The following is a 15,507-nucleotide window of genomic DNA, read 5'->3' on the forward strand; positions in this document are numbered from 1 at the left end:
AATCTATACCTCCGCTGTCTCTTTTTAAATTAAGGGTGGAGAAGATAGAGGAATCTAATAATTTCCTGCCTTTAAGAGCATATTCTCTCAGCTCTTTCTGTAATTTTGTTTATTGATCTGTCTTTCTTTGGTTATTTGGTCTTTGCCATAGGAATTCTTTCTCCATTTTGAACATTGTATTGTCCTTTTCAAGTGTTTAATTTCAATCTCTTCACATATTTAGTGTTTTTATTCTGGACCTGAGCCTTTTTCTCATCTTTAATATGTGCTTCACTTTACTTGTTTATTTACTGTTTAGCTTTTTGAGTCAGTTTTATTGTTACGCTTTGTAATTTTTAATTTATTGTAAAATATGTTGTTAGCTTGATATTTTATATGTCTATTTCCACCATTGCATGGATTTTGTTTATATAGGTTGTCTATGTTACCCATAAAGCCAACAGAGATTTTCTTTCTCCGTTTTTTCCTATGTACCTAGACAGCGATGTCCGTCAACACATTTGTAATTGTTTTCATTTTAGAAGATAAAATTTCATTTTAGTATCCTATGTCTCATATGAAACTTTTTTGTTTCTTTTAAAGGACATTATTGTGTTAATATAAGTTTGCTAATAAGATTTAGCTTTGTTTGCTTGATGACAGAGCTATCATGTATTACCTTATCATGTATTGCTTATCATGTATTGCCTTAGTAAACTTCTGTACCTGTTGTCCAGGCATGGCTTTTCAAATACCTTACTTCTGAAATTTTACTGGTTTGGATAAAACCCCATGAACTCACCTTGTTCTAGGTGATTGCATTAAACTGAGAAAAGGGGCGGGGGCATACAGTTGACGTGATCAGGGGAGAGAAAATTCTGGAGAACAAGTTTTGATTTCTCACTACATGAGCTGAACTAAATATTCTAATCTGAAAAATAAAAATTCTATTATATTGTATCAAAAGCTACCTCTCCTTGTTGAAACACGAACAATCACACATTCCCTTTGTGATTAAAATATAGCAACAGCTTCGAGGTAAAGGGACTTAGATGGATAAATTTTTTTTGAGAGACTGAAAAAGCTAGACCACAGAAATGAATACTCCTTTTTGAGTTGTTAACATTAAGTGTGTGTAGAAAAATATAAAATAAATCTATAGTTACTAATATCATTCTCATTGTGAGAAATTCATCGTGTTCATGGAAAGTTGAAGTAAATAAACTAAAAAAGCTTAGTGCAAACAATTCTGAAAATAGGAGCTGATGCACAAAATTCAATTAAAATTACATAATATGTCCTTTCTGTTTTACCATTTCATTTAGTTTTAATAAATAACATGCAGATGGTGGATAGTAACTTAAGCTGAAATATACTACCTTCATAAGTCTCTTTCAAAGCTGACTTCTGGTGGAATATTTCTTTCTAAACCTTACTATATTCTACTAAATAAAAGTTGTTAGAAAAACAACAGCTAGCATCAACTTTCCCACTTCACCAAATTTCACTATAATAATCTTGTATTTCCTTTTACTTATTTTATTATTTTTCTGATCCATATATTATAGAGGGAGAGTGGAACAAACATCCCATTTAGAAATAATACATGTTCTAAACTTCCACTTCTAAAGTTTAGAAGGTCCTTTTCAAATACGCTTCCCTTTCTTATTAGCCGTCCTGTCAAACGTCTACTATTAGGAGAAATTGTATCATTCTTTAATAATTTTATGAAAGATCAAATACAAACAATGTATCTCATTAAACAGTCTGCTTTCAGAAAATTAGGAGGACTGGAGAAATAACTCAATAGTTAAGAGAATTTGCTACTCTTTCAGTTAAATTCCTAGCACCTTTGTGGTGTCTCACAACCACCTGTACTCTCAATTGTTGCGGAAATTATTCTCCTTTTTTGTACTCCAAATGCACCAGACTACTATATGGGAAACTGACATATATTTAATCACTCAGACATACAAAACTGACATAAATGTTTTAGAAAAGAAAGCAGGAAATCATGATGACATATGATCAATGACATTCTATTTCCAAGTCCATTCATTACAGATATGACATAGAGGTCATTCCCTTAGTTGTAAATTAACCAACACCCAAATGCTATGGGTATTGTGTATTGTGTGCTTACATTAAGTGGACAGTATACCATCAATCATATTTAAGGGATATATTTAAAAATGATATCCCAAATGACTGCATTCAACTAGAGTTTCTACTGTACTTGCATTGATGAAGCCAACCTTGAAATAGCATGCTAACTTAATAGTAGATTCACTAATTCCAACCCCAGGGCTTTGCACAGAGGAGTTCATTTTGTCTTCATGACAAGCAAATGAGAATGAATTTATCCATTTTACAGATACGAAAATGAAACAATATAGAGCTTTTAGGATTTCATTAAGAACACGTGTAGTAAAAATTTAAACCTAGTTAAATTCCACCTGCTTTTCTCTAGTGCTACTGCTCAATTTTATTTATTCAAAATTGTAAAAATCTAAGACCCGGGTCTGAACATTTGAGCTGAAACAGAGGCAGTGATTAAAGCCCCAAGAACACTTTTTTTTTTTGCACAGCACAAGAAGTCAGCAGCATTCATTGCATCTGCATGTGAGAATACACATATCTTTGACTTTCAGATGACTCGTTCATGAAATAGAAAGACCTATAGGGTCCAAATATGAATGACTCGGATGCCTCAAATATACATGACATTCATGGCCCAGATATATAAATTCTCCATGTGGACCAAATATAAATGACCCACATGCGCCAAATTTAAATAACCTATACGAACCAAATATATTATCTTATGTGCACCAAATATAAGTGCGGCATCTGCATTAAATGCCAATGGAGCACATGAATTCATAAAGAATGCTCATGTGCTCGATGTGTCCTTTCCATATCCCAAACCGTTGTACTGGCAGGCAGTTCGCAATGTAGGAGGAAGGCAAATTTGTTGGAAATGGCATACTAGGGATACTACAGGCTCTCTCATAAAGCTGGGCTTTTGCCACTTTCCCTACAGAAGCATGCGTGAGAAAATGTGCATGAAGATGTGTTGTTATGCCTTATCTCCATTTTTCTATCTCTAGTTTACTTTTCCACAGTTTCAAAAATGGAAGATATGCTCACTCTTTTAAATGACATATATTTGTTGGCAAAAAAAATAATTTGAAAGTTCACGGAAGGTGGATTCTCTCAGTGATAGGGCTACCAACTTTTAAAATAATGATTTGATTGTGTGTTTAGTTCCAGCAGTACAGTAGCTATGTGCTGCTGGACTGAAAATAAAGTCTTCTGGTTTTTATTAATCATTTTCTTTACATTTCAAATGTTATCCCCTTTCCCGGTCTCCCCTTCATGAAACCCCCAACCCATCCTCATCCCTTTTGCCTCTAAGAGGGTGATCTCCCACCCATTCACCTACCCATTCCCCACTCACTTCTCTAGCATCCTCCTTTTCTGGGAAACCAAGCCTCCACAGGAGTAAGTGCCTCCCCTTCACTGATGCCAGATGAGGCAATCCTCTGCTACATATTCAGCTAGAGCCATGGCCTGGCCTGATCCATGAATACTCTTCGGTTGGTGGTTTCCTCCTTGGGAGCTCTGAGGGGTTCAATTAACTGATACTATTGTTTTTCCTATGGGGTTCCATTCCCTTTCAGCTCCTTAAGCCCTTCCCCCAACTCTTCCATTGGAGTCCAGGGTCTCATTCCAATGGCTGGCTGTGAGTATCTGCATCTGTTTTAGTCAGGTGCTGGCAAAGCCTCTCAGCGGTCAGCCGTGCCATATTTCTGTCTACAAGTACATCTTGGCATAAGCAATATTGTCGTGGTTTGTTGTCTTCTGATGAAATGAATTGAACCATAGGGCATTAAAGTTTTAGATGGGTGGACAGCTCTATCCCTCTACTGGGGACAATGCTTATTAACTTGAGGTGGTCTCTTCAGGTTCTATCTCCCTGCTGTTGGGTATTTTGGTGAATGTTAGCCCAATTGGTTCCTGGGAGCCTCTTGCATCCCTGGCACCTGGGACTTTCTAGTGGTTCCCCAAGCTCTCACTCTCCTCTCTCCACACACACTGCTACTTATTTCTATTCATTATTCTGGTCCTAGGGAATTCTCTCCTGTCTCTTCTCATACCTGAACCTGGCCTGCCTTTTTTCCTACTCCCTCTCCTCTTCCACCCAGGTCCATCCCTCCCTCTGCCCCCCATGATTATTTTGTTTCCACTTCTAAGTGGGTTTGAAACAGCCACACTATGACCTTCCTACTTGTTAGGCTTTATATGGTCTTTGAGTTGTAAATAAAGTCTTAATGGAGGAAAACGAACCTAGGGTACAGATGAAGGCTGTTATGTGGAGGAATAAGATTTGGAGAGAAATGGAGAATAGATTTGAAAAAAGGTGTTTCACACATAGTCAAAGAATCCTGTGTGTATCTGGGCAGTGAGGATCCAGTCGCAGCATTTTCTCTGTCCAATCACACTAGGGCAGGGACAGGTGTGTGATTGGACAGGAATAGAGAGGTGGAGCTAGAGTTGGAGGAGAAAAAAGGTCAGACAGAGTAGGAGGAGAAGGATTTTTCATCATGATGTCAGAGGAAGATGAAGAGTCAGACCCCAAGTGGTTGGTTATGCAACCAAGCAAAGATTTTTACAAAATAGATTAATTGGATTAGAATATTGTCTTTATTATTTGGTTCTGAATTATTGTATTGGCATCTTGTAATTGTGAACTTATTATTATATAAACCTGATTAGATAATTAAGCCTTAAGGGTCATGCTTTACCTACCAGGTCTCCGGAGCTAGCTAGATGAATGATTGTGGGAGTGTGTAAAGAGTTGCATGTGAGCAAGATGTTGCAAGTAGCTGGGAGAGAATGATAAGAGCCTGCTGGGACAAGGTGATGCCTGATGATACGGGCTCAAGAACGTGGCCCTCGGGAAAGGGAATTTGTGGGGTGGATTTATTTTTTAAATATTCCTGCAACAGATGTAGCCTAACGTGCAGTGCCAATTTGTAGTGGTAAATTTTTAACCCAATTTACCAAATCAATCAATTCACAACTCAATTGGTATACATGCTACTCGCCTAGATTGGGCAGATCTACCACTACACTATTCCCATCTATTAGATCCCATATGACTTGCAATTTCTCCAAGCCACGTGCTTCAGCTCCATCTTCCTTCCACCTGGTCCTCTTCCATAGTCCTTTCCAGTCTCATCCCCCATTTCCTCTCTCCACTTCTCCCCCAAACTTTTCAGCTCCACCTTCCCTCCGGCTGCCCAGTCATCTGCTTTAGCCTTTATTTGAAAAGTTAAGGTGGGGAGAAGGTTCACAAGGCACCTGTGTAGGTGATTGACTCCTTGTCTGCAGTGCTTTCCAGGAGAGGAGAATTAGCATCAAAATACAAGACCAGGGCTATCCAGCACAGGATTAGTGCTCTACTGATTTCCTGTTGTATTTGATCTCAGTGTTCTTAGGGCTCACTTAATTATCTTGAGCTAGTTAGAATACTGTATTTAGTACTGGAATTTAACCACAGTCTGAACTTAGCATTCGTTGAAAACTAATCTAAAGGCCTATTTAAAATTCAATTTTTACATAATAAAATCACTTTTATTATGTAGTAAAATACATTCAAATTACAAAAGAGAAATACTGAACAATATTCAGAAAACAATTTCTACAATTGTGGAATGCCTATGAAGTCTCTATGTTGACTATGTAACTGAGAAGTTTGCTTTCTGTCTTATTATGAGTACAGACATATCTATCTTTCACTTTTCTTTATTCCTGTTGTTATACAGTTAGAGAAACTCAAATAGAAAACTTTAGATCAGAGTAATTTCTGACCTTGAAAAATATATGTCCATCCACAGATACCTGATCTCTGACTTCAAGACTAACTGAATGAAAATTTAGTTACATATGTTTGTAGTCTCTGAAATTTAATCCCAACCCAATCTAAACTTGTTAAACATGACGTTTTGGTTTGACATAAAAGGGAAAATATTATAGTGTTTTCTTCCTACATTGTAGCCATTGTTAAGGACTATAATGAATGTATGGCTTCATATGTCTTCCTAGACATGCTTTCTTTCTTCTTATTATTAGTCATTTTATTCATTTGCATTCCAAATGATATCCCCCTTCCTAGTTACCCCTTCACACACCTCTCATCCCATCCCCTCTTCCCACTTCCCTTTGCCTCTATGAGAGTGCTCCTCCACCTCCTCACTCACCCACTCCCTCCTCACTGTTCTAACATTTCCCCACACTGGGGCATGGAGCCTCCACAGGACCAAGGGCTTCCCCTTCCATTGATATTAAATAAGGCCATCCTCTGCTACATAGGTATCTAGAGCCAAGACTTCCTCCATGTGTACTCGCTGGATGGTGGTTTAGTCCCTGGGATCTTTGCGTAGTCCAGTTAGTTGATACTGTGCTTCCTATGGAGTTACAATCCCCTTCAGTTCCTTCAGTTCTTCCCCTAGCTCTTCCTTAGTCGTCCCTGGGCTTAGTCCGATGGTTGGCAGTGAGTATCTGCACCTATATTAAACAAGTGCTGGTAGAAACTCTCAGGGAACAGCCATATCAGGCTTCTGTCATCAAGTGCTTCCTGACATCAACAATAGTGTGAGGGTTTGTTGGCTGTAGATGGGATGGATCACTAGGTGGGGCAGTCTCTGAATGGGCTTTCCTTCAGTCTCTGTTTCATTTTTTGGTCCCTGTCTTCCCTTTGGACAGAGACATTTCCGGGTTAACAATTTTGAGATGGGTGGGTGGCCCAGTCCCTCCACTGGGGGCCATGACTATCTACTGAAGGTGATATCTAAGGTTTGTATCTCCCCTTTGTTGGGTATTCTGCTAAAGTCTTTGCCATTGGGTCCTGTGAGCCTCCTGCTTCCCTGTAGTCTTGGGCTAGCCTAGACATGCTTTCTAGAAAAGATTAGAAATACTAAAAAATTGTGCTCACTAAAGCAGACTTTGGGCAAGAGAAATTCAGTAGAAAACCAAAACTTAGCAATGCAACTTTTTTTTAAAATCTAACTTTCCATTATATTTCTGGGTCATTGAAATGATTAATAGCCAAAAACTAGGAATAACTTTAATAGTGATTTTCTATTGTAAAATCTGACCCAATGACTCAAACCCCTATTCACAAGCTACTAAAAAAAATAAACAAACAAACAACAACAAGAAAACAAGCAAACAAACAGACAAACAAAAAGATCAGGACAGAAGCCTTAGAAAACATTATTTGAAGTGAATTTTTGGAGTTATCTTACTATTCTAAAATAAAGTGGGCTTTGAGTTATCACATAAGGGAACTTATTATGTTGTTTTGCTGTAAATAGTATCATTAATCAGAAAGACAAATTTTATTGTGTCCATGTATTAAATACTATTTTGTGGTTGCTATAGATTTATCAGAAGTTAAGAGAGTTTACAGCTATTCCAGAGGACCAGGGTTCAGTTCTCAGCATCTAAATGGTGCCCCAGAATTGCATGTAACTACAAAGAGAGGGTTTCTGATACCCTAATTTGGCCTCTATGTGCTCCTGTTTGCTCATGATGCACATAAACTTACATAAGCACATCCACATGCACGTAAAATAGCTAATGAAAAAAAATTTTTTATTATATATAATAAAAACAGTATTTACTGTTTTTATTAATATTGTAACAGTATTTATTATATATTTATATATATTATATATTAATATATATTTTTATATTTATTAAAAATACTGTTACATTTAAAACACCACTGGGATCAATCACTTTGAGGAATATTATGTAACTTGATATAGATTGATAATAGATTCTCACTCAAGCTTTATACTTACTAGGACAGGTGAATACTGCACCAAATTAGTTATAAAATAATATGCTTTATTACAGTTCAGAACAGACTGGAAAGAATTAACTCAATTTTTAAAAGTTATATGTATTTCTTGACAAACTCATACATGTGTGCAATATATTCTGCTTATAGTCACCCATACTTTCTCCTTTTCAGGCCCCCCACATTCAGCAGCACCATCTTTACAAATCCCCGTCCAGCTGTCCCGTATATTGCTTTAATTAAAAACTATCTTTTTAAACATTTCATCATCTTTCTTTCCACAGAATCTATCCAAGTGCAGTATACTTGAGAAAAATCTACAGTGATATATTTGAGTATAAATTTGAAAAGAAATAGTATAGATTATAAATTAGCTTATGCAAGATGCAGGGTTATTGTATCATTTCAAGGAAACAGCATTTTCCAGGCAAAACAAGGCAGCTGACTCACTGAGACTACGATCGAATGCCCAAGACTTGTTCAAGTTCAAGCCAGAAAAAAAGCAAAAAAGCAGCATGGAGAAAGAGAAGTGGTCACAAAGAACCATGCCTAGTCAAGAAGCTATTTGCAATTTATACGTGCATGGAGAGGGAAAAACCACCTTTTTAAATATAGTGACTCTGAATGTATCAACATTGTAGGCCAAGTGCCATCCTCAGAAGTAGTGAGCCAATAGAATTTACATTTTTTTTTTGTTGGCTTTCCTCAATTCTGTTTCTGTTTTTCTTTTTGAAGAGAGAAGATTATGAAGTTGGGTGGGTTGAGGGGTAGTGAACCTGGGTGAGTTGGGGACTAGAAGGAATTTGCCAAAAATGTACTATATCAATCGTTAAAGGCACTTTTTGGTCATTGTTAATGTAATTGTTAGTAAAAATACCTATACATTGGTATAAGGCTACCTCTACTTACAAAGTTTGTTTAATAACAAAGGACAAAGAAGCAGCTTAAGTAAAGTTTCCTCTTCTTATGGAACTAGGAATGCTCTGTACTGTTCAGAAATTTCAAGCACAATAGCACATGAAAAGAAAATCCTCAACAATCATAGGAAATAGCAAAGGCAGTTAATAGTTTGGAGCCTTTTTAGCAAAGTAACTTACAGAACTGCTGGGACTTTCTGTGGGGGTGCGCCTGCTGAATCCATTCTAAAGCTGCAAATAGCTTACTTAGGTGAATATTAACTTAATCTACCTGACCTACTGTTCATCTATGCTAAGCAGTGTTCTTTTGCTTGTTACCATGGATTTACCCTATAATCAAGTAGCTGACAGGATCTGTTAGTTCTCAAGAGAACATGAGAACCTGTATCATTTTCCCAAAGAAGATGAAAATGTAAAAAAAAAATATTTTTTTACTGGATTCATGTTATTTTTTCAGTATAAGTTCAAACAATCCTAAATTGAGTGATCATAACTTTAAGACTATGTCTAATTCAAGGTGTTTTGTGTTACTTTTTTTTTTTTTTTAAGATTTATTTTCTTTATGATCTGGGAGGTCCTGTAGTCAATGTCATTGATTTCAGCAGCATGTCTTAACGTAGCACAGTTTTGATATGTGGCTAAGTGTCCCATTTTCCTTTCTATAGACATTTTTTTTCTCTTATGACTTGATGTTTCCTTCTTGATAGGTAGTATTAGTTGGCAAGAGCTGCAGTAGCAACATGCTGGTGTTATGTGCCTTGAAGCTACAGTTTGTAAGATCTCACAGATACAGAAACGATACCTTCAGATTTAAGGAGCTAGCTGTGACATGCTCTTTCAGACACAAGTACTTGTCTCTTCCTCGCTTCAAGTGGTTAGCAACAACCTCAGATCCACTTCTAATATCTGTTACCCCAGCCCCTTTGATGTCTCCCTGCCTGTCTCTATGTCTGCTTTGTCTTCTTACAATAATCTTTGCATTAGAGCAAACATAATCCAGTATGACTTTATCTTAGGGAATTTCATCCTCAAAGACCTGATTTCTAAATAAGTTCCTCTGCTTTAGTACTGGATGGAAATAAATACAGAGTCCTCAGTTTCAATTCAGTCTTTAGCAGTAAACTCACTAAATTTTGCTAATTAAAGTCTGCCTATACCATATATGTCTCTATCTATGTAATGGTAAAACTATATAGTAGTTTGGCTGTATCTAAAATGCATTAGATATTGATTGGTAATCCATCAGTTAGAAACAGAGGTTCATTTGTTGGTAGATAGGATAAAATACAAGGAAACTGAATCATATATAGAAATAATACTATGGCTAATAGCAAATAAAATTAGTCAGTATCACAGGCTGTACACATTTCCCTCTACATCTGTTGTAAGAATGAACTCTAATGTACTTTTAGAATTTTCAAGTAGCCACTGTAATAAGAATACTGTGAGATCTTCTGTATTCTGCAGATCCTGTGTCTCATTTACTGTGATTAATATCACATTTACACATGTAATTGAGGCAGACCTTTTTAGGAGTTCCATCTGTTATTAGAGTTTTGCTTTAAGAGTAGAAGGAAAAACACACATTCAACAAGAAACTGGTGAGGGTTGTAGTAGAGAAGGAAACACATATAGGACAACAGTGAGAAAATGTTTGCACTCTAAATAACTACTCAACTAGAGTCTGCACATTCTTGTTCCAAGGGAGCAGCACAACAGATGTGGAGTTAGTCACAGAGCTAAGAAAATGGGATTGCCTTAAAAATGAAGTTACCTTTGCTCACCAGCAAGCATTTATCTTTTAATTTTTTTTTTTCTGTCAGGACATTTAGGCAGCGATTGATTCCACATATTCATTGCACATTTCAGTAATACAAATGCAAAACAATATTCATTCTTTTTTTTCTTTATTCTAAGAAGTAGATAAATTATATATGCCCACAATATCATGACATACCTAAGTCAGAGGATCATGAAGTGAAAACCAAAAATATCAAAAGGAAAAATAAATTGTATTTCAAAATTTGTATTGTTACTGTTTTCACACTTAACCAAAAGTTACATTTAAAATTTATACATATGTAATTTGCTATAATATTATATAGTATTAGAACATATAACTTGGCTGAAAGAGATACTCATTGCAATATAAAAATGTATAGTTTGTGCTATACATAAAATATATTTGAGAATACAGATTGATATATTGATTTATAACCATTACTAAATTAAATACATTCTTAATATTGATTGGCCCCTTAAGAGATAAATTATATATAGTATATTGTCTGAATTTCAGATAACTTTTATTATGTAACTAATATTTAAAATGCAGTGAACATTTTGAATAAGCCTTTATCTCTGGGTGTATTATAGAATAGTTTTGAACTTAAATTTCGTTTATTTGCTGTTTTACGTCTTCTGTTTATGTGAATAAATGGACATATCATCGTACTGATAAAAGTTTCCATTGAATGGAGTTACTGGCAGTAACATTGTATTTTTTCCATCTCATTAAAATGAAAATCTCACTTAAAGTAATTTTTTTATGGGAAGCCTATGATTTATGTAACTGAGGAATTGTCAATGCCCATAGCTTTTAGGGAATTGATTATTCTCTGGAATATAACTTTTAAAAAAAACAAATTGATAAGGAAGGATTCATGATTCAGTTGGCCCTTTTTGTCACCCTTGGTCTTTCTATTTGTTAACTAAAAATATTTTATTTTTCAAGCATTCCCGACTTTGCTTTCCTTTGCTATCCTCACCCTACACACCATCACTACTAGACTTCAGTCTGTTGATCCACTTCCTCCAGGTGAGCAATTTCTTCATCTGCTAGCTTTCTTCTCTGTGATCCGAATTTTACTTGTAAGATGGCATTCGTGTGACTGTGCATTTGCTGTGCAGAAATGTGGATCTTATTTCTTTAAAGGGAAAATAGGAGTGATTTGCTGCTAATTCTTTAGGAAAAGCTGTGTGTATTGAGGCGAGAAAATAAATGTGTGCAGCCAGGGTTTCTGTTGTTTATTATATATAAATGAGTTTTAATGGGACGTTGGCAATTATTTCGTATGTAAAGTCTACCTGTTGTACTAGTTTCATATTGTAGACAGGATAAGTTTTGCCAAGGGAAAAATTGATGCACCAGCATGGCCTATACAAGAAAGAGAGACATGAGTGGTTTGTGAATTGTTGATGTTGAGCAAAGTACTTCACTGTCATGGTCATAAGAACTCTGTTTACTAGGTCCTCAAATTCTTCTGTTTTTTGGACAACTAGTTGCAGGTCATCTTTTTTAGGTTTCTTCATGGGAGTTTATTAGACAACTCTTACTGTACTACTTTAAAAAAAATCTTTAGACATCACTCCAATACAAATTCTTAGAGGCAGGACAGAATCTAATTCATATGAATTTTAATAGCTACCGGGACACAGCATCAGTATCCTCTGAAGTGGATGCAGTTTGTCAATATATTCTAATGTCAATGCATGCTCTGGATGTGATGTAGATAATCTGAGATCACTGAGGTTTGATGTAGCTGGTCCAGCTGAGTGGAAAGCAGAAAGAGGTATAAGGAAAAGTCTTAGCTATTCATTACACATATATTTTGGATTTGTATACTCTCAGTTACTGAATCATTTGAACAGATTTCAGAGATTTGATTACCTTCCAAGGAGTGTAATCTCTGCATACAGAAAGGCCTCGTCAGTGGAGAAAATGACTATATCAGGTTGCTGCTATGTTGAAAAAAATATAAAAGCATATGCTGGCAATCTACAAATCACTGTTATATTTAGTTGTGTTGCTTTACCTATGCCAGAAATGGACACAAAGTTGCCTTACTTCCTGTGTGGAAATGAATGGATTTTGGAGATAGAATGTAATGTGGGAAAAAAAAAAGCCTTAAATGGATAACGTCATAGTGAGAAAAATTATTCTTGTCTCTCATTTGGAGATTTTAAATTAATGTTTAAAACTTCAGGTTTGTGTGCATACCCATCTGAGCATGCACAATCTGTATAAATCTTCATTTTTCTTTTAAATAATTGGGATTAATTTTAGCCAGCTGAAAAGGAGAGTTTTATTTTTCAATGTAGTACGAACTAATTTTAAGGGTAATATATATGCCAAAATATATTTTTAGCTTTCAGAATACAAATTTCTATAGTTTGTTCTCTATTTTCTTTTGCATATTTCTATCTTGATCTGATATATACTTTCTGCTAAAGTGCATATCCTATGTGTGCTAGCAGGTACACATCGATATGTTCAAAGATATGCCTGCACTTTGCATGGCCAGTGATTAGTACGAATTTCTGAGCTGGCTGTGAGCTGTGACTAAGCACCCAAAACCCCAAACTGAGGTTAGGCAGAGCAAAATTTATTTTTATATTCACTGGAAAGTTCCTAGACTTTTGCCTTTAGGCATGACCTTTCCATTCATTTCCAGCCATTATAGGAATCTTACCATGTTTACAGAGAGTGCATACATAAGTATATGTTTGCCTTCTATTTAGTAGTATTTATTTAGTGGTAATTATGTAGCAAATTTAAAGTTATCGTGTCTTTTTCAATACTTGCATTTGGTTGCTGAAAAATTATCAGGGTAATCAACATAGTGAAGCTTGCAAATATCCTCCACAAACAGACATTAAATAATAAAAGCTCAGCGTAGGGCACACAGACATTAAATAATACAAGCTCAGTATAGGGCACAATTGTGGAGGTTTACTGGATCTAATCCTTTCCTAACATCTATATGTTTGCTTCTACCATAACAAATATATCATGTATGTTATACAATTGATTTAACATTATACAATAATTAAAATAAAAGAACTTTGCTGTTAAAAATATCCATTATCATATAAATAATAAAACACATATGTGATAGAAACAGCTGGGCACCTATATTAAAAGGTTTTAGAGAAATAGTCAACCACTGTCAGGTAAAATAATTTCTGAAGAAAATTATAACTGAGTTAAATCTGCACAGCTTACTTATCATTATTAAATACAAAAATTAGTGTCACTCTTTACATAGTATGTACAGGGTCTTAGATGCTTGAGGTAATCTGGAGACCATTAAAATATTCAGGTGGATATATATATACATATTTTATTTGAAATGACCACATTTTATACAAAAATTTGAGAAATCAGTATGTTAGATGTTTGTAGAACATGCCATAGACCCTCCCATGTATACCAAACATCAAGTCTAACACATTTTCTGCTTTATAGGCAATAAGGATATAAGTTATGCATGTAAAAAAATTAAAGGCAAAATAATATATCACTTACTTTAAAATGTATATCAAAATATATTTATTTTTAATAATAAAATATGCTTACTCAGTAAAGCAAAGAAAATGGGCAGAAAGTTTTCACCAATAACTACTGTTAGCCTAATATTATTTTCAGTTTTTGGTAATATTACAAATACTTAGATTTGTGTCTATTTTGCCCATATACATTTTTACAAATATGAAAAATCAACACTAAGCAGTTTAATAGAAAACAAGCAAATATAATAGTTAAAATTGAATTCCATTTCTGGGTGGGCCTAGGGATTTTATTTGGGACAATTATAAGCTAGGAAATATTCATATCTGCACTTTATAATGTAAGGTGTGAAGGGATTTTAGTTGAGAGTAGATTGCTATTCATATTTAAGATTTTAGTCTCTTTTGAGCATAAACTTAATGTGATTCCATCTTTGTGTTCAGTGTTTTCCATATTTTTATTTTTGTATTATTATTACAAAACTAACTTTAGGCCTTAGATAAGAGATTGCAGCAGTTTTTAAAACAATGCAGGGCGATTTGTTTGAGGCTGAAGGTAGTATATTTGGTATGTCCTAGTCTACCATGTAATAGATTAAATAGATTTTGTTTCTGCTAGAGAGTAGAGGCAGGGAGAGAGAGAAGGAGGGAGGAAAAGAGACAGAAACAGAGATACACAGTGACACATAAACACACATACACACATACACTCATATATATATGTATATATATGTGTATATATTCATATATATATATATATATATATATATATATATATATATACACAGAGAGAGAGAGAGAGAGAGAGAGAGAGACAGAGACAGAGACAGAGACAGAGAAAAAAAGATTAAGAATTTTAACATGCAGGAATTTCTTTTCTTGTGCCTCAAGCTTTATATAAGACTGATTATGGAACAGGTTTAACCCTGAATAGTTAAAATGGCCTTTTAGTGAGTACCAGCACCAGGGAAATTTTAATAAATAAATAAATAAATAAATAAATAAACAAACAGTTACTTGATATCAGTTTAGGCAGCAAGACAGGTTATTCTTAAACTGATTTTTTGTTTTATTGCATAATGATGAAAAAAGATACATAATTTCAATTTATCTGAATTTGTTAGGATTTAAGAACATGTTTTACGTAAATGGAATTACTATTGTCTTCATTCACAGCCCACAGAGTACAGGTTACATTCATTTAAGAAATGGTGTGTGTATTAAGATGGTCTAACCATGAAGTCAGTCACCAACTCTTTCAATGAACAATGGTTCTGCTTGGAGGGTGGCACAGACATTAGGTGAGGGTAAGAATCTGGTTCATTAGCTGTGAAGATTTTGAAAAGCATTCATCTCAGAAAAAGAATAACTTATAAAGTCCTCTTCTTCAAAATTGATTCAATAATTAGAAACATCAAGCAAAGCATTCAGTCTCACTCTTTGTTGTTC

General features: G+C 35.0%; 1 protein-coding gene across 4 annotated transcripts in view; it reads left to right on the forward strand.

Annotated features, from left to right (window-relative positions):
* The window catches only part of Pcdh17 (protocadherin 17), a 97,125-nt gene that overhangs the window by 64,521 nt on the left and 17,097 nt on the right, over nt 1-15,507 (forward strand). For 3 of the 4 annotated variants that reach the window (XM_031362831.1, XM_031362829.1, XM_031362828.1), the window contains exon 4: nt 11,504-11,587. The exons of the other annotated variant lie outside the window; for it this stretch is intronic. In XM_031362831.1, coding sequence (XP_031218691.1) covers nt 11,504-11,587 — 84 coding nt within the window. The remainder of the gene's footprint in view (nt 1-11,503; nt 11,588-15,507) is intronic. 4 annotated transcript variants of the gene reach the window in all.

Source organism: Mastomys coucha, unplaced genomic scaffold (assembly GCF_008632895.1).
Source record: "Mastomys coucha isolate ucsf_1 unplaced genomic scaffold, UCSF_Mcou_1 pScaffold9, whole genome shotgun sequence".
Classification (NCBI taxonomy): Eukaryota; Metazoa; Chordata; class Mammalia; order Rodentia; family Muridae; genus Mastomys; species Mastomys coucha.